This window comes from Amblyomma mixtum, chromosome 3, assembly GCF_055824585.1.
Source record: "Amblyomma mixtum isolate Tamu chromosome 3, ASM5582458v1, whole genome shotgun sequence".
In the NCBI taxonomy this organism is placed as follows: Eukaryota; Metazoa; Arthropoda; class Arachnida; order Ixodida; family Ixodidae; genus Amblyomma; species Amblyomma mixtum.
The window spans coordinates 167,226,109-167,245,815 of record NC_143014.1 but is presented as its reverse complement, the minus strand read 5'-3'; the positions used below and the strand labels follow the sequence as shown (position 1 = coordinate 167,245,815).

Below are 19,707 nucleotides of genomic sequence, written 5' to 3'. Positions count from 1 at the left end.
TTTCAATTGAGGCTAAATGCTAGAGGCCCGTGTACAGTGTGATGTCTCTGCACATTAAAGAACCCCAGGTGGTGGAAATTTTCCGGAGCCCTCCACTACGCTTTCCCTCATAGCCTGAGTCTATTTGGGATGTTAAAACCCCATAAATCATACAGCAAACTGCTTGTCAGCCACAGGAGCAATGATATAATTGTGCAAGCATGTCATTAAGTGGCAAGACGGACTACCTGTGATACCTCTGTAAAACGTGCATCTCAGACGGTCTCAAATAGTCTTTCAACTTAATAGCCAACTGAGTGCTGCTACACAGGCGACTCCAATGGCCATTGACTCGATTGTCAACAAAGCAGCATGGAACTCTATCAAGGCCTTGAGGCCCTTCGATTGGTGGTGGCATGCACTCTCGGATGTGCGGCAGTCACAGCTACATACCTAGGCATAAAATCGAAGTAGTAAAATTGCTGTAAAATTACTGAACTTAGAAATATCGAATTTATTTTCAAAAAGAACAGATGGGCCAGCTACAGAACACTGAGGCAAAAATATCATTGTTTCCTGTCTTATAAAAACACCCCAAAGTGTTGAGTGATACTTGTAGAAAAGAATGTAATTAATTTTAAGAACAATTAACATATTATTATACCGAATAAAAATAACCTTTTCAGTTTGAACTTGCATGCCTGCAAAACTGTTGGTGGCTATGGTGGTGCCATGAGAGCTTGATGTGAGATAACAGAATCTCTCAGTGGCAATTGAGTTATCATGTAGCAGTGGCATAACTCCTTTGAGTTTGATTGTGCAAGTGCCCTAATGATATGGGTGGAAGCCTTCAAGCTAATTGAAACTGGAATTGCATTCAAGAGTTAGCTGCACCACAGTAATTCTTTTTTGGGAAGCAGTGCCAATAAAGGCAAATAAAAACACCAGCATTACAAATATATATCATATATGGGCACTTCTCAAAAATTATTCTGGTACGCGGTGTTTGTAACTGTTACTGTTGTTTGGAGTGTCTACTAGAGGCTGCCCTTCCAGCTGACTGAAGGATGGCCTGCATTGTGCCTATTCTTTAGAGTGGCCCCTCAGAACTCTCTATGATTGTAAGCTGGATTCTCTGCACAGCATTGCTTGTGAAGTTAGAGCACGTGCCATGTAGTCGTATGTTTACTGAGAATAAAATCCATGAATTAAATTTATTTGCAATCTAGAGCGTGTAGTTTGTAAGCAACCAGTGATTGACTGCATAATTTTGGAACAGCTTTTGGTGTTGTTTCCCACGGCCTTCTTGTGACGAAGTTGTATAGATTAAAGAAAGTAATTGCAAGGGTAGAAGAATATTTTTTAGGTGGGCAACAGTCTGTGTTTTCAAATGGTAAATCATCTGTATATATATTTGTAGTTTTGAGGATACCTCTAGGTTTAGTTTTGGTGCTTCTTTTTGCTACACATTAGTGCCATTAATTCTAGCAATATGTCATCATTGTGGACATTGGATTGTGGATGTAGTTTTGGATGTTTACAAATACACTGACATGGTAGATGCCTCGTGCAGGCTATGGAAAATGCAAATAACTAAACAAATTTGCTCGTGTACATGCACGAATCAGGGCGATTGTGTATTTAAGTGTAAAATTAGCTAATGGTAGGCTAACGATAGCTACACATTTTAAATACATAAGGTATTTTCATTTCAAACCTCGGATAGAATAAACACACTGATTACAATTTAGGACAAGCTGCCTCTATTCTAGGGATACCTTAATGGAACAAGTTAATAATGCAATAGTGTCAATGAGCTTGTGCCACAAAAAATTTGGTGTCGGCGTCGTTGGCCGTGAGCGAAAAATCCTAGAGATTTAACCTAGGAGGCAGGCCGGTCATGTAACCTTGTGGCGTCATTACAACCTGCCCACTGGATTGTGTGCAAACTGCTCGCCGTGACAGGTGGCAGTTAATTAATGATTGGCCACAAGAGGTTTCTCGGGAAGAGCAGCCTTGCTAGCACAAGCCCAACCTGTGGCAGCACTTGCCATCTCAGGGCAGTAGGGCATCGCTTAACCGCTGTACCCACTGCGCCTGGAGTGGTATGAGGACTCCGAGGGGTCTGTGAATGTTAAGTGGAGAATTACAAATTCCGCATATGTGGGTATTAACCCATTAAAGCTATCGCGTCATCCCCTTAATGCGGAGCTTACTTTTTCCCTGCAAATCTCATATGCAGTTTTATGTTTCGTATGTTCCTTTCCTCTTCGATTATGCTTGCTTGTGCTGGGATTCGGTTATTGCAGGGCTTACTGAAAAACGAGAAGGTACAAAATATGGTGCCTGGTTTTTTTTTAATAATCGTAACAAATCATTGAGAATGATAGAAGCCAAGCATAAACTGATGTGGCCAATGCTAAAGGATTAAGAAGTTCAGAATTATTTCCATCTGATTTAAAAATTTCTGCCTAAATGGTATATTGTGGCCTTAAGAAAGACAATTTGTTAGCTTTCCGGCGCAAAATACTAGCAGTTGATTTTTTGCTGGGTTGTGCAAAATTTCGTACACATTGTCATAATGAAAATAGCAACATCGAAATGTTACGGCTTATCACGTAAACAGCCGAAGGATCGTTGAAATACTTTCTATTTTGAAGGTGTACATTATACTTCAAATTGTGAAAAAGAAAAATTATGGTCAATTTGCACACTTAGGCCAAATGTGAATAAGGTGCGCTAGCAGTTCGGTTTTTCCTTCGGTTCCGGTGTTCAGATCTAATGTTCACAGATGGCAGTTGTTTGGATAGCAATAATGGGTTAATGTCCATGTATGTGGAATTGGTCATCCTCTACATTCATAGAGCCTTAGAGTCTTCGTATCACATCTGGTGCAGCGGTCAAGCGATGCGCCACTGCCCTTCTATGGCAGGTTTTACCGTCGCTGGGACTTTGGTTGCTTGGGTTGGGCTGCAACCCAGGTTGTTTTTCCCAAGCAGCCTCTCGTGATTAAATGAGCTGCCGCCTGACATGGTGGGCAGGTTGCTAGGTATATATTAATGCTAGAAAGACTATATTTATAGTTATTTACACAAGCGAAGGGAACAGGTGTGAGCGGCGCGGAGAACACAGCAAGAACTTCGTTGTTGTCTTCGTCTGCCTTCAGCTCGTTCAATCTCTCGTTGTTGTTGTCTACCCGCTACATGACCCCCGGCTGTTGAAACACCATCTCGGCGTTAAAATGGTGACATATGAACGCCGTGATAAGGTTTAAGGCGGCATACACGGACAATGTCTGTGGTGGGGCAGAGGGTGATTGAGAGGATGCAAGGGGAGCAATTTCATAGTTCATGTCGGCGACACTGTGCACCACACGGTAAGGGCCATGGTAGTGAGAAAGAAGCTTCTTGGAGAGACCGACGCGGCGAGAAGGCGACCACAGAAGGACTAGTTATCCTGGGTTGTAGTCGACTGCACAGTGACGGCGGTCGTAGGCGGACTTCTGGGAAGCTTGAGAGGCATGGAGCCGACTACAGGCTATTTGGCGCACCGTCGTGGCATGGGCGATGGCGTCCCGTGCTTAAGCAGTAGTGGGGACTGGAGAAGGCGGCATGAGCTTGTTCGAAGGCAAGGTGGAATACCTACCAAACAAAAAATAGAAAGGGGAATAGCCTGTTGTGTCATGCCGTGAAGAGTTATATGCAAAGGTCACATAAGGCGAGGCTGCGTCCCAATCTCAGTGGTCGGGTGAGACTTGCATTGCTAACATGTTGGTGAGCATGCGGTTGAGCCTTTCCGTAAGCCCATTGGTTTGTGGATGGTATGATTGCGCAAACTGGTGCTGTGTGGCACATGAACGAAGAATGTCATTAACTACTCTGGACAGAAAATAACAACTGCAGTCAGTGAGTAGTTGACGGGGGGCGCCATGGTGAAGAATGACGTTTTGTAGAAGGAAATCGGTGACATCGGTAGCGCAGCTAGTAGGCAAAGCACGCGTGGTGGCGTACAGAGTCGTATAATCAGTTGCAACAGTGATCTGCTTGTTGCCAGAGAGGGACGTGGGAAAAGGGTCAGGAAGGTCGATGGGTTGTAGAAGACTGGCAGGCAAAGTGGAGGGCCTTTTCCGATGTTGACACAGGTCACAAGCGGCAACGTAACGCTTGACGGAACGATAAAGACCAGGCCAGAAGAAGCGGTGCCGGACTTGAGCGTACATACGGGAAAAGCCAAGATTGCTGGCTGTCGGCATATCATGCAATTCTTCAAGAACAGAAGAGCGTAGACGTTGGGGTATGACAAGCAGCAGTGCAGAGCCATCGGAGCATAGGTTGCGGCGATATAAAATGCCATTCTGGGGCACATAAAGTTTCAGAGACTGAGCACGGTTTGCAGGGTGGTGGCCATCAAAGATAGGTTGTAAAGATGAATCATGGCACTGTTAGTTGGCGATATCGGCGAGATCAGAGATCGCTAATAGGCAGGGCAGGGTCTCAGCTTCTTCTAGGTCAGGTGGCTCCACACAGCGTATGGGGATAAACAGTCAACGTCCTGGTGGTGACGCCCTGACTTGTACACAACTGAGTGTGAATATTCTTGGAGGCACAGTGCCCAGCGACGGAGACGACCGGTGGGATCTTTTAGTGAAGACAGGCAACAGAGAGCGTGGTGATCAGTGACAACTGCAAATGAACGACCAAACAGGTAGGGTCTGAATTTAGCTACCGCCCAGACAAGGATGAGACACTCACGCTCAGTAATGGAGTAATTTCACTCTGCGGTGGAAAGTAGGCAGCTGGCATTAGCGATGACTCGATCTTGACCCGGTTGACGTTGGGCTAGCACGCGCCGATCCCATATCGGGAGGCATCGGTGCAAACTTCTGTTGGAGCCGACGGGTCAAAATGGGTCAAGATGGGCGGAGTGGTCAGCAAATGAACGAAGGAGGAAAATGAGTTCTCTTGGGCTGGGCCCCAGATAAAGAGAGTGTCGTTCTTAAGAAAGTCAGTGAGGGGCCGAACGATGGCGGTGAAATCTTCGATAAAACGGTGAAAATACGAGCACAGGCCGGCAAATCTGCACACATCTTTGGACGATCTTGGAAGAGGAAAGTATTTGAAGGCTTGAATTGTGACTGGATCTGGAATTTTGTCGTCTTCGTCTGCCTTCAGCTCATTCAATCGCTTATTGTTGTCTACCCGCTGCAGTATATATATAAGTGCTAGGATGCTGAAACGTTACCGACTGGGAGCAAAATATGTTGCACATAAATGGCTGACTGCAAGCTACCCCGCTCACAGTTTCGTGAAATGTAATTTACTGTGTTCGGTATATGGCATAAAAAAACAGCTTATTTGAGATGTGAAAGTCACCTGAAACAAATAAATCATTGCTAAGTGCAGCCCATTCTAAAAAAAATGCTGAGTTTTCTTTGTGCACAGTTGTGTACACAGCATGTCAAAGGGTCAATAATGACACCAGTTAAACAGGGACAGCTGTATATACAGTTCTGACATATATTTCCACATGGGTTTATGGCTTTATGTGCTCTGTATTGTTTGTTTGCTTTGTTTTTGAATACTCTGACTGGGATGGGTTCCTGCTAGATTTGTTTCATCGATTTCAAATACTCTTCTTTCCATGCTTTGTGTTTCAATATGTGAAATGGTTGTGTGTTTTTATTAATCCCCCCACTTTAAGCCGAAAGGGGCCATGTAAAATGTCACCTAAAAAGAACTCGTAAGCAATCCTACTCCTTATTAACTGCCAGTTCATGCTGATAGATTTGCATGAAATCCAATCTCTGCTATTCACTGCTCTCGAAGGCTCCTAAACCATCCATGATTATTTTAAAAATTTATCTTCTTAGCTGGCTCTTTGCTGAGTTGTGAGGTGTTCCTTGTGGGGCTATGGACAAGCATGTTTTTCATTGCTTTTGTTCTTTTCAGAAATTTTGCTGGAATTTGTTCGAAATCAGGAAGAATGTAGGAAGCGTTGGTTTGCTACTGAAAATGAGAATCGGGAGCTGAAAAAGCATGTTGCTTCGCTGCAGGTAGACCACATGGTTTTAGAGAGGAATCTCGCTGATGTAAGGTAAAGTTTTCCTCGCATTTCTTTTTCTCAGCAAGAGTGCATAGGCTGCATATTAAGTTAGTGCTACAACCATGGTGGTGGTATGGTTTCTTTTGTGTGTGTGTGTGTGTGTGTGTGTGTGTGTGAGACAACTGCAGTCCGAATTATCCAAATGTTGAATTACCAGATGGCTCCCCCCAAAGCTGTCATAAACCGTTCATGTGAAAGTAACATTTATTTGGTGAAAACCTAGGCAGTGTTCCTCTTGTTTTAAAATAACAACTGTGCGACAATAATTTTTCGCAGTTCTGTCAAATGCTTTAATTTGTGCGCACTTTTGGGGGTGTCAGAAGTGCTCATGCTGTCGTGTTCTCTTAGTCGCTCCATTGTGGAAAGGTCTCTGCGGCTTCTTTCAGTGTGTGACACAGTAGAGCTGGAGCTTCTTCACATATTGCATTGTATAGGAGGAGGCTTCACTACAAAAACGGCACGTGACTAGTGCCAAGTTTCGGTGCGCTGGAAGAACAGAAACACCATGTGCACAGAAGACAGAGAAGTGCACATAGGCAACAGAGTGGCATAAAACTGCCAGAAAATGAAAAGGCAAAAAATGGATCAACGATAAGGCAATTAGTGTTCTTAACGGCGTGCAGCTATGGGCTGGATGGCTGATATGCGCAGCCGCCATTGCCTCAGCCTTGCAGCAAAGCTCTGTACACGGAACTACGTGGCCAGACTCTCAGTTGTCCTGTTGACGGGGGCCTGTCATCACGTGCGCGTCAGAGGAGCGCAGGAAAAGATGTAATATGCAGTTTAAGCCTGAGAACGAATATTTGGATGATTGCTTGTTGAGCAGGTCATAACTTGCCATGGTGCCACTTTGGGAGCCAGGCCGATTTAACAGATGCCAGCCTCAGGGTGTCCAAATAAACCAGCTGCGGACGCCATAGACTTGCATGGGCATTTGGCAGTCTCAATTATCCGAATTTCCTTAATAATGGGGCTTTAGAGCATTAGCTCTTATTAGCTTGTTCCTCGGTTTGGAGTCATCGGCGTCTGCTGTACCACTTTCCACCTACCTTGGTTGGCAGGTGAGAAAGTGAAGAGGGTGGAAAAGTTGCGATAGGAGAATCCTCCTCGGAGAAGAGGGAGATGAAGATGGGGAGAAGGTGGTGGGTAGCCTAGTGGCTTGGGTGTCTGCCTCAGCTGCGGGAGGTGGTTGGTTTGAAACCCACTGCAGAGTATATCACTGCAGTCCTGGGCAAGTCCAGATTCACCTTCCGGTTGTGTGACTGCCAGAAAAAAACAAAAACAAAACATGCCTGTAAAAATCCATTGCTTTCACACCACAGCTAATGCAGAAACATTCGAGTTGCAGGCTTGTAACCGTCCTATGATTTTTTTTACTGCCCATCATTCTGGTTAAAGGGATTCCTCAAGAGTTCCAGGCACCAGTGCAGAAAGAATTATTGAAATCAGCATGCCAACAAAAGTTGTTCCACTTAGAAAATTCAAGACAAACTGATCAAATGAAAGCACATTTCACTCACTCAGTGCAGAGATTAGGTGCTACCAATCAAAAACACGCCTTGCGCACATGCATCGTAAACTTGCATGCAGTTGTTAGCTTGCCAGGGCAGCCCACAGCTGCGCTTTTTTATGGCGCTGTCCTTTTGCGTACACGACGCAGACAGGGCAAGGGTGACTAACACGACCAAAAAAAAAGCCTCTAGTTGTACGCAAACTACAAACGTGATTATGGGTTTAGAATAGCTTGATGCAGAGCAAGTCTGTACATGGTAATGGGAATTGCAAGCTGTGAACATGGTGTGAAGAAAAAAAGTATGATTTCAATGTTGAGTGCGTCACTGTGATAGAGGAGTGATAGACTGTGATAGAGATACAGCCAGCATTAAGTAGTCCCCCTACAGTGTTTTATCTTGTTTTCAGGGAAGTTCTCCAAAAAGAGGTTCACCGACGAGAAAAAATAGAAGAAGAAAAGCTGAATAAGGTAAGGCATATGTCTGAAATGTTTTATTCGCCTTGATCTAAAATGAGACAATCCCACGTATCTTTGCAGCAACGGCAGCTTGACCTGATAAGAGAATTTATTATGAATGACACAGAACTCCGCGATGAAACTATTGAAAAGCTTGCTTTCTTGAAGCCTGAAAATGAAGGAAAAGATTTTAATGCGGACAGGTGAGTTGCAGTAAAGCTCTGATGTGCACAACTTCTTTTCTTTCTGTTAACTAAGGGAGGTTTGGCTGTCATTTCATTGCATTACTTTACAGAAGGGCAAAGTTTTGAGTATTCTTTCAGGGTGTGGTACTTGTTTTAGTGTGATAAGAAGCGTGGCACATTGGGATCGTTAAAGCACATGACAGAAGCACCCATTTTTATCTTAGCTGATTGGTACGGCTGTCATAACAGAGTGTTCAAAGAAATAAGCTCACAATTACAAAACTAAAATGATACCAGAATGGCAGAAAGCTGACTTTAAGTGCTTGAAAAGATTTTGTTTAATACAATTCGGCAGTTTAAAGTGGGTGTGATTTTGAAGTAATTTTTGTTACGATGATGTCCCCCTGCTGTAATGCCTGAAACAGGCGATGCAGGTAATAAATAAATAAATAAATAAAATTGTTGACGTTGCTGGACTTTTGATACTTCAGGCTCGGCACGATCAACGAATCCATAGGTTCTGTGCTCTCTCCATCCGGGGACAGCCTGGAAATCAGTGATGATGGGACATGCCGTAGAAGCTCCCGTTCACGGTCGAAGCGTCGCTGCAATGCAGTGCGCCCAGACAAATGTGTGTCGGATGTCAAGAGGACCAAGGTAGACTACTTTTTATGACTTTTCTTTTCAAGCCTTCAAGGTATACATACCTGAAATAATTTAGGAACTTGTTTCAAATTTGTCACTTAGTGCTTTTTTTGCATCTCTCCACTTCGAAAACCGTCGCTGTGGTTTTGTGGTTACAGTACTCGGCAAATGACCCAAAAGATGCAGGTTCGAACCCAGCCGCTGTGGTCTCATTTCAGTGGAAGTGAAGTGCTAGAGGCCCATGAACTGTAGATGTCAGTGCATGTTGTAGTATCCCTGCTGGTCGAAATTATCTGCAGCCACCTCTATGGTGTCCATCATAGCCCGAGTCACTTTGGGACGTTAGATCCTATAAACCAACCAAACCATCTTCACTTCATATTCATTTCTTAATGCTGAAAAATGTTCAGTGCCAAATGGAGCTTAAAAACGAGCTTTAGGTCTACCTTTTGATCACCAGAATCTGGAGATTATTTTCATCTTCAGCTGTTTTATGCAACCTTCAATATTTTCACGAGCTTTTGGTAATATGATGGATTTTTTCTCTTTTTAATGAGTAATGCTTTCCAAAAAAAAAAAAGATATTTAGAAGCAGTGCCCCAACACAGAAGGAAAAATAATTTAACAGTGGTAGGGAAAGCAACTTTTATGCAGTGCCCAGTTTCATCATACAGCGTAAACTTTGATTCAAATTCAAATTTTACTGAATATTATTAAATGTTGCGACGAAAGCATTCACAGCTGCTTCTTTTTCTGTAGAGAGAGACTTGAGGATGCTTGATGAAGTGCCTTACTGAAAAATACCAAGCAAGCACCCATCTAAAATTTGAAGATTATCACGAAATACTGCGGGATGGGCGCTTGTTTGGTCCAGGTGTGAAAATCCAGAATGCGCACATGATGGAATGGGCCCTTGCTTGGTCTACTGGCAGGTCATTAAATTCAAGATCGCGGCCTCCGGGAAAGTGGGCTCAGTAACGCGTAAACGCTGAAAATTCCGGAGAAAGTGCCTTTCCAAGGTTTTCTTTGAAAATTGCTTGACCGTAAGCTTCGATTTATCATCTTAGTTATCCCATTGCCCAGTTCAACCCCCCCCCCCCCCCTCCCTCCTCTCTCTCTGCGATAAGGATACCGAAAAATTGGTGCTTGATGCGTCTTTGCCATTTTTCTTTTTCTCTTGAACGCGGAATATAATGGAGCATGGGTGCTTGCTCTTTTTTGGTGGGGGATGAATTCAAAATCTCAATAAAAAGGGGGGTGGGCACTAATTCATTCATGCCTGGGATGGAATGGTTCATGTTTAACTGTCATGCATTGGCTGTAATTTTTCTCTGTGTGCAATCTTTGTGGGCCTTAGTATAGGCTTAAATTTTAGACCCATGCTTGGCTGTGACAAACGTAATGTCATTTGTTGTAACTTTTTATTGAGTGGCGCCTTTCGCACTTGTTTCAGGGATTTGATGAAGTAGACCCAGCATGTGCAAACATGATTACCACAACTGTCACTATAAAGGATGGAAAAGACTTCGTGGCGACATCACGAGTGTTCACGCAGGCTTTAACTCCAGCTCCAAGTGCGCCGCCTCCCCCATCTCCAGAGGCAGATCGGAAACCCACAGGGACTCCTAAACTTATCAGCGGTCAGTTCAACATTGCACATAATATGCGCTACCATACAGGCAGTGCTGCCCTGGTTTTTTGTCAAGTTTGTGTTTGGTATATTTTTCCTTCAGTGTGCCCGGGTGTGGAGTCAATGAAAGCTCCCTTTTTATATTCATTAGGTATACCTAGCCATTTGAAATTATTGGGGATGATGCATGTGTGTGCAAGTGATGAATGGAATCTCATGACTTGGGAGCAGGAAGTGAATTCTAATCAAATGCCATTCTCCAGATGCATGCTTGGTGATGTGTGAGCCTTTGCACCTGCAGGCATGCCCGTTTACTCACATATACGACATAGCTAGGTGTCCCATATCCGAGAATGGATGAAAATGGCATTCTGCTATGTAACTGCTTGTTGTGTGGCAGTTAATAATGAAGTTGCACATTTGGTGGCTTAAAGGTTGTTGTGATGGATCAATAAAACTTGTAGATGGGCCAGATGGTTCATGGTTTCAGAAGGTAGTAAAGCACATTGAGTTTTGATTGAGTTCAGGCCCAGCTTTGTAGCGAGTTTACCATTTATTGTTGCCATTGGCTTTCAAAGGCACTGTTATGTTATAAAGAACCTGCTGTACCAAAAATCTAGACACATAACCTGCAGATGTTGGGTGGTTAGCAGGGTCTTGTTGTGAGGCTCACTGGCCCTGAAGGTGTTCTAGAAGTGCCATGACTATAATACCTTGGTTTCTTTTCCATCTACATCACATCTATTTGGCACTGCTCCGAGTTTGACAACAGCCGCTTGCTCACTGTACCTTGTTTTGGATCAGTGGCTAGATATACTACTTGGTGTGCAAATTGAGGAATAGCAATTGCCTGCCTTCATAGCATCCCTAGCTGTGAGTCACCGGTTGACATATGTTATGTCTGCAGCTAAGTAGCTTCATGCGGTGGTATTTTTTTTTTTTTTTGCCCATGCTTTTCCCTTTCTAGCTACTGGCCTGCCAGAAACAGCAGGCCCGTTTGGAAAGATGAGTTTGAGGCCCCTTGTCTATGCAGTTAAATCTAGATGTAACGAATCTTCATGTAGCGAATTCCTTGATGTTATGAAATCCCCAACACCATCAGTAAGCCCGTGTACAGTCGACGACCGATTTTTCGGACTCTCTAGGGACAGCGAAAACGACCGAAAAATCGGGCAGTCCGGAAAATCAAATTTCACCGAAAAAATCGCGAACTTATTTCCACTATGCCGGAGAAAGCGGCCAATTGTATTGCACACATTCTAAAGCTCCTCATGACTATATTTCGCTGCACGAAATACCGTATAAACGCGTATAAGGGCCGCACTTTTTTTTCAGATTCGAGGGCCAATTTTCGGGGTGCTACCCATACACGCGATATGCGAAAAAAAATTTTTTTTTAAGTAAAAACACACCAACCAGGGAATGAGCGACATTTACTCTACGTTCAATCGTTACTCGCGAAGTATTTAGACTCCTGAGCTGGTGCTGCGCTCTGGTGCACGCTTATGCCAAAAGAAGCCGCGCAGCATGTCCGCTGTCAACGCGTAGCCGTTGTTCCGAAATTCCATCACATAGAGGAGCAGCTCTTCTTCCAGTTCAGGAAACTCGCACGGCTTGACTCGGAAAGCGCGCTTTTTGCAGCTTGTGTTTCTCTTTTGGTTGCACCATCATCGGACGCACTTCTCGGCCACGTCGAATTTCCCGCCCGCCGCACGCTTACCGACCGCGTTCGAGAGCTAACTCCCAGCCGTGTAGCTTAAGGTGCTTGCCCATCGCGCTAAAACTGTGAAGCTCGGCGGCAGCACGCGAAAGCCACTATCACGGCGAACGCGCTAACACGCATGCTGACACGCCACAAAAGGCTGGAGCTGGCGATACTGATGCCGATGTGAACAGCGGAAAATCGCGACAGAGAAAAATGTTGATGATAATGATCACGGCGCCATCCATAGACGGCACTTGGAAGCTCCGGTGCGCGCGCGTGGCCTCCGCGAACGGCGCAGCGCCGGAGCAGATCGCGGCCGCGATAAGATCCGGCGGCGCGCCCGAAGCACGCTTCGATCGCGGAGGCCACGGCGTGTGCGTAGCCTCCGCGATCAAGCGCTCCGCGATCGTATTCGCGTTCCGTGTTCGGGACTAAAGACTCGGCACAGATGAGTTCCGTGAACTCAGACTACGGTTCAAGTTCGTGCGGCGGAAGACATTCAAGGACAGTACAAATTCGAAAACACGCGAGCGCAATGTGCCGACTCGCGCAGAATTTCAGCGTCGCAAGAGGCTCCCTTTAAGCTTGAATTTCGTTTTGTTTGATCAAGTTTTCGATATCTCCTGCAGTCTGAATTAATGAGGTTCCACTGTACACATTATATGGCGGCTTGGGTACTGGCGGCGAGTGCGAACGAGGTCCGAAAAATCGAGTGGTCAGTTGCGGTGCGTCCGAAATTTCAAGCGCTCTTACACATTGACTCTATGGGCCGTGTCGCGGTGCCGCGAAAAAGTCCGAATAATCAAGCATGTCCGAAAAATCAGGCGTCTGAATTTTCGGTCGTCGACTGTATTTGTGAACTCCATTTGTGAAGGTGTTGCAGCGGGTTGACCTTGTGATATAACTATAGTCGGATACAAGTCAAGAAAAAAACAGCTTTTCCCTGTCAAGGACCCCCTTCCAGCCAATGGCGTCGACCAATTCTCATGAACCTGCTATCGTACGTTGTTCGTGCTTCCACATGGCAAACACAGCAGTCTCCACAGTTTTCGTTTTTTCAGTGTCTCACCAAATGGCACTGTAACTGTTTTATCAGTGGTCAGAAGCACTGATAAAATTAGGGAGAGACACCGGATGAGCAGTGCGTGCCCATCGCTGCTGCCACTTGGTTGCTCGCATGATTTCGGCGCCGATAGCTGGCGGCAGCGAAGGTGGTGGAGAATGTGGGCAACACGAGGCAAGGAGTCCTTTTCCTAGGTCAATGGTTGCTGGGCAAACTGAGAGCAGGGACATGTGGGAAGAGGCATGTGCTTCCATGACCAGCCTAGTGGCAGCATGCCGTACGCACCGTTTTCTAGTTCAGTTGTGGTGCCTCTGACCCACTCACTCTTCCCACCCCACTCAAAGGTGGTGGCAACTGCTACCGCAGTCACATTAGAGTATTAGCTGCCACAGTCATCGCAAAATGTTTTTTTTTTTTTTTTTTTCACAAGCAACAGTGGTTTATTGTGAACATTTTCAAGGTGATTTCACCTACAATTATTTCTTTTAATATACGTTCTGCATTTTCCTTTCGAGTCTTTGCACAAAAACTGCATGTAATGAAAACGTGTATGTAAAAAAGTTGTGGACTTTTCTGAATTTCGTGATAACCAGGTTTAACTATGCATGATGCATCAAGGCAGTTGGCTGTACTTTGCACCATTGCCAGCTTTCAGTGATGCTGAGGCTTAGTTAGTGCACAGAGGCTGAAATTTTTTTGTTGTTCATTATATGTGGTGTTCTTCCTTCCCCTTTATCTTGACTTCTCTCTTTGGGCACCAGACTGTCAGTCACCTTACTCCAAAAGAGGATTTGGCTGCATCACTTGCAAGAGAAAGGCAGGGGTATTAGTGTGCCTGCTTAAAAACAAAATTGTGTGTCAGCAGTGCATCCGTACAGCATGCGGCATGCCATTTACTTGCTAAGAAGTATAGGTTTCCACAGTTTTTTACTCACTTGTGTATGCTTTTCCCAAGAAGTCCTGCACGGATGTAAAATCAGGCTGGTAAAATACAGTGGTCTTAGCAACGAATTCATCAGTGGTTGTAAAAACCTTGAGCTGGTTTATGCACAACACAGGCCTGCTGCAACTGATAGGTTACATTAAAAAAAAAATTTTAAACATTTTTTTTAATGAAATATGCCACTTTGGTTTATTAAATCGTGGAATAGTGTAATGCTGACTGTTTCAGGAATGTTGTCTCAATAGAATTTTCGTACATGCCAATAAATTTGTGATTATTACCTTCAGCATGATAGTTCAAACAAGCGCACAGTCGAATTAATTTTTGCCTCTTTCAAGACTCCTGTAAGTGATTTAGCAGGCAAGCTTTGGCCCCACATGAATGTTCACAGTGGACTGTTGAATCTGTACTGAATGTTGCATGAATCAGAGAAAATAAAAAGAAAACTCTGCCTAACCGCCTGCTTGTTCGGGCTCCAATTTGCACAAAAGTGGCGTTTGGTGGTCAGTTTTGTTTTAAAGTTCATTTGGGTGGGGTACTTGGCTGATTCGGTCAGAATTAATTGAAAATCTCCATCGTTTGCGGTGACGGCGGACCGAAATGTCAAGCTTTTGCAGCAGTCTTACCCGTAGCACCATCTGTGCCCGCTGGAGGAACGAGCGCTCTACCACTGAGGCTGCGGTGAAACGCAAGAGGGGTGAAAGCGGCTGCACGGTTGGTTTGAAAGTGCCTTCTCGGCTGTTTTATCAAAATTGGGCTCAGAAAACGCTGTTGCATGCAACTGCACCCATCCCGCACCGTGTGCTCCTGCCATGAGTTTCTCCGCAGCCTCCCTGCACGGTAGAGTGCTCGTTTGTCTGGAGGGCGCGTGATGGCGCTACTGGTATCATTACTGTGAAAGCTCACAGTTTGGTTCGCCATCACCACAGACTAAGATTTCCGATTAATTTTGACCGAATCAGGTAATTATGCCACACAAAGTAGTCGAAAATAAAACTGACCGCCAAATGCTACCTTTGTGCAAATTTTGAGCCGTAACAAGAGGATAGTTAGGCCGAGGAAATTTTTTTTCGATTTTCTCTGATTGACGCAACAGTCGGTATTACCTGTAGCATCGCGGTTCTTTTATAAATTGCTGTGCCCTCTGTCTCAGGCCCATCGACCAGGTGGTTGAAATTACCGTTTTCCACTTTAGAAGCTGGAAGAAATGAATTTGGAGCATTGCACCAGCATGAAGGACGGAAACGTCAAGGAGGAGTAGACAGAACAAATGCTGGTGTGCCTCGTCTGCTCTGCGTTTTTCCTGTCTGCTTCATTTCTATTGTCTCTGTTCTTTATACTGGTGCAATGTTCCAAAATTTGAATCACTAACTTGCCCATCTTTCTGCTTTAATTGCAGAAAATACTCTATATATTGGTGCTGTACATCAAAATTGTATCTTTGAAAGGCTAATACCATAGAGCAGGTCAACCTATGAAAGTTTGCAAAACACTGGCAATAACATGCCAATTATTTCTTAGAAACTGTGGAACAAATTTCAATGCATATGGTGGTGGTTGTGTAAGTTATGTCACGTTCACTGGAAGACATACTGATAGTTCAATTAGCTTTTTTTGCGAGGTTTCTATGTTTTCTGATCTTTAAGTCGCACTGCAAGCGGCAGTTTCTATACAAAAAAATAACACAGAAGTCACACTGGTGTGCAAGACACACCTCTTCATTTGGTAAGCGCTATAAAAATGCGTTGAGGATCCCTTCGTCAAAGAGTGCGACGAAAATGCATGCTTGTGGCAGCTACGGTGTGCAGCCGTTTCTCGAACTCTCGCCAGCGTGCCTTATTCCTGCGGCCTGCCTTTTCTGTTGGCTTCAGCGATCAGAGTGCTCTTCAGCTTTGCACCTACTCCAGGATTTTTTCTCTCGTGTCACTGTCTCCCCATTGAATGGTTCCTATTCTCCAGCGCATAGTCGACGACACTTAACCTGAATTGTGCATCATAGCTCCTTTAATTCACAGTCAACATCATATTGAGCAAGAATGTGTTACATGTACTAATCCAGACAGAACTGATGCTAAAATCGAAACTTTCAAGAACATTGGCTGGACTGGATGTGGCAGCTGCTGCATTTAGTCCGGCTGTGGCAAGATTATGCGATTCTATCAGTAAGAGAGCATTTTAAAAATACTTTTTTTCCCTCACTTTTAGACATCTGCTGTATTTTCAAACAGTTAGTGGGCATGATGAGAGGACATATGGTGGCGCATCATTTTTTGTTTTATACAAGTCGCGTTGTTTTATAAGACACACCGACGAAAAATTAAAAAGAAAAATATTAAATTCAATTGAATCTTTCTGAATTGAACCCCCGATTCAATTTGTTAAACTAAATGCAGCTTAGGTGCGCTAGCATACTATGTATGGACCTTTCACATCGGTTACTTATGAGGGTTTTACAGACAGTGTAAGCAACAACTGTCGTGATGCGGTTTCTGCTTTTCACTTGGCTGCAACTGGCGTGCATGGGTTCCGTCCTTTCCACACGGCTGCACCTGCCGCAAAACTGGTTTCCGTCCTGCACCAGGTCACATAACGGGTTTTTCGTTAGCGACCCACCTAGTTCTAGTGCACTGAAAGGAAAGGGGGATTTTTCTTTCTCCACTCTGCTATCCGCAACCTGTCACCTTCTCTTCATCTTCCCTCCCCTACTTGCCTTTCCTCTCCTCTGAAAGGGGAGAGAGGGTTTCACTCTCCCCACTTTGCTACCTGCCAATTGTGGCAAGTGGAGGCTTCAACCGTAGACAGACGGTACATAGCTAGCGAGGTATATAGCGCTAGCGCGCTAAAAAGAGTCTTATGCACTGGAAACCATCAAACATTGTCAGGAATTCATGGCTTTTGCTTCACAATTCGGCATGATTAATCATTAGCAGTCACTTGAACCCTAAGATACAGCTCTTAAGTCTATGAAAAACCGTGGACTTATCGTGCCCAAGGCTCTTAACTTAGACCACTGCGATTCTTCCGCTGCTCTATCATCTGAGTTGATAACAGGCTAGTGTTTATTAGCACATGAATGCAGTAAGAGTAGCAGATGTTACCTGTTGCTTGGGATAAACACCTAAGGGGCAATATCATTTGTGGGGCAGTAGTGCAGACATAGCTGTGTATAATGTTCATACACAACGACTCATCACAATTCAGTCTGACCTTCTGGTGTCAGTTTCACAAAAACAGGCTCTGAATCCGTGCTCATCTCAGAAATGAATGACTTGAATTTAGATTTTTGTAACTTTCAAGGGCTCTCAAGCTATGTAAAAAAGCTATTAGGTGAATTTCATTGATGAATTGTTTACCTTTTGTTGTATTGCTGCTAGTCTGAAGCAAGGCGAAGCCTGTAGTATTTTTGAGAGCACGGAGTAATATGATCATATGTTTAGTCAAATCGGCTACATTTCAATGAAAGCGATATGTGAAAAAAATGCCCATGAGCTAAGATTTTAGTCTATGTTAAAGAACTTCAGGAGGTGGCAATTAATTCATAGTTGTCCTCTGTGATGTTCCTAATGATTCTGTGTTCCATTTTTGCATGAACTTGAAAAAAAAGCAGTTGTAAAAACAATATTTTGCAGTGGAGTAATACTTTTTCTCTCTGTGGGTGTTAAAGGCTCTGCCCCCACAACTCCCGTCAGCCAGAGACGTGAGCAAACAATAACACCCAAGCGAAGCCTCTCAGCTGGGAGACTGATGTCTAGGGAGCACATCTTTTGCCCCAAGACAGTCATCAAATCTGAGACCTGTGGCCCGTGTGGCAAACGCATCAAATTTTACAAGACAGCCTACAAGTGCAACCGCTGCCGTTCAGTCTGTCATCAAGAATGCAAAGATAAGGTGAGTTGGCTGGGCTCTTCAAAGCAAAAGGGGGCAGAGGATGTGCTAACAACCATTTATTTAGGCAGTGTTTAGTTGTTCTGGTGCATTAAAGGGACTATGAAATAAATTTATCGAGATTACGTAAAGATAGGCAATCCATCACTCGTCACCCCAGCGCAAGAATTTTTGAGCTAGCATCAATAACAACGAAGTTATAGACGATTAAAAATCACGCTCCTCCTCTCCCCCCTCAACTCGTACGCACGGGGCACCATAAAAAAAATAAAGAACACAGCTCCGGGACTGGGCACCGCCCATGAATACGTCATTCGCTGACGTTCAGTTTACGACTTCCGGTTGTCCCACTCCCGAGGAGCAGCGTGCGTCGGCAGCGTCTCTCCGGTCTCTGCGCTTTCTTGGCTCCCGAACTCGCGACAGAAAGAGGCGGCAGATGTAAATTGAAAACATATGCGCGAAGGCAATGCCCTAGATCGCGCTTGCCCGAGGGGGGCGCGCGGCGGCTCGAGCAGACGATTTTCACCGCTACCGGAAGTGTGCCCGTGACGTCGCAGCTGCCGCGGCTCGAGCGAATGACAGCGTGTGGTGGCCTGCCGACGTCATGGTACTAGTGGCGTCTGTTTTCCAGATTTTGGTTCCAAAATGGCTCCCTACGAAGACACCAAACGGCCCGCGAATTTTAAAAAACACGATTTTTAAAAATTCATAATAAATTGCCGGCTCAGTTTCGAAGACTCATACTTGGTGTCAATGCTTCTGAGCATCACTTCTAACATTTACAAGCGGCTTTTAATTCTTTGCATGGTCCCTTTAAGAAGCGGCAGCAAATACTTGAGCCACATATATCGTCCTCCTCAAGCCCTTGTGTATATCTACTGGGCCTGAACACTTGCCTTCAAGACAAGCAGTGGCTGCTTTCTGAAACACTTGCACCACTTCCTTCTCTTTCATGAGTGAACCATTTTAAACACTGGTTTAACAGTACTTCGTATCACTCACGTGATGAAATTGCTGTTGGCTACAGACAGTGCAGTGATAACTGCTTTGTTAGTTGTAAAGCCTATAGCCACTAGCTACACACAATCCACATGTTAACCGCGTAAAAGGTATACCACAAAAGCAGGAGTAATGGCAAAAGATCAACTGCATGGGCCATGGCATCCTTCTCTGTATGCTCCAGTTGCAGATTAGCTGTTCTTTGAGCTGTGTGCGTCTACAAAGCATTCTATTACCTTTTTGCTATTTGCTTTTTTGAGGGAATTATTAGAGCCTAGGAGCTTTCTTCTTGCTATTCATTTGCCTAGTGCCACTAACATCATTGCAGTTGTAACTGTACAAAGATCTAGAAAATTAATAAAAATGGCATCCTTGCATTACATGGCTAGTGAAAATGTTTCGTAGCTTTTTCTTAAATTGTTTTCTGGCTTTAAAAGAGCAAAATAGCTGGTATGCAGTTGTGACTGACATCTAAGAGACGACAGCAGGTACCTTGCCTCTGTAAAATGTAAATCTACGTGCATAAATGGAATAAACTGCTCTTAAATGAAATTACCTAGTTTTAAAGAGAGAAATTGATGTTTTAAACTGTTTTTTATTCA

At 44.4% G+C, this 19,707-nt stretch overlaps 1 protein-coding gene across 3 annotated transcripts in view; it reads left to right on the top strand.

Annotated features, from left to right (window-relative positions):
* Positions 1–19,707, top strand: part of LOC149352626 (rac GTPase-activating protein 1-like) — a 59,438-nt gene that overhangs the window by 2,832 nt on the left and 36,899 nt on the right. For 2 of the 3 annotated variants that reach the window (XM_089581823.1, XM_089581822.1), the window contains exons 3-8: positions 5,928–6,072; positions 8,002–8,062; positions 8,132–8,253; positions 8,727–8,892; positions 10,334–10,520; positions 17,886–18,109. In XM_089581823.1, the coding sequence (XP_089437949.1) occupies positions 5,928–6,072; positions 8,002–8,062; positions 8,132–8,253; positions 8,727–8,892; positions 10,334–10,520; positions 17,886–18,109 (905 nt within the window). The remainder of the gene's footprint in view (positions 1–5,927; positions 6,073–8,001; positions 8,063–8,131; positions 8,254–8,726; positions 8,893–10,333; positions 10,521–17,885; positions 18,110–19,707) is intronic. The other variant, XM_089581824.1, reaches the window with a different exon arrangement.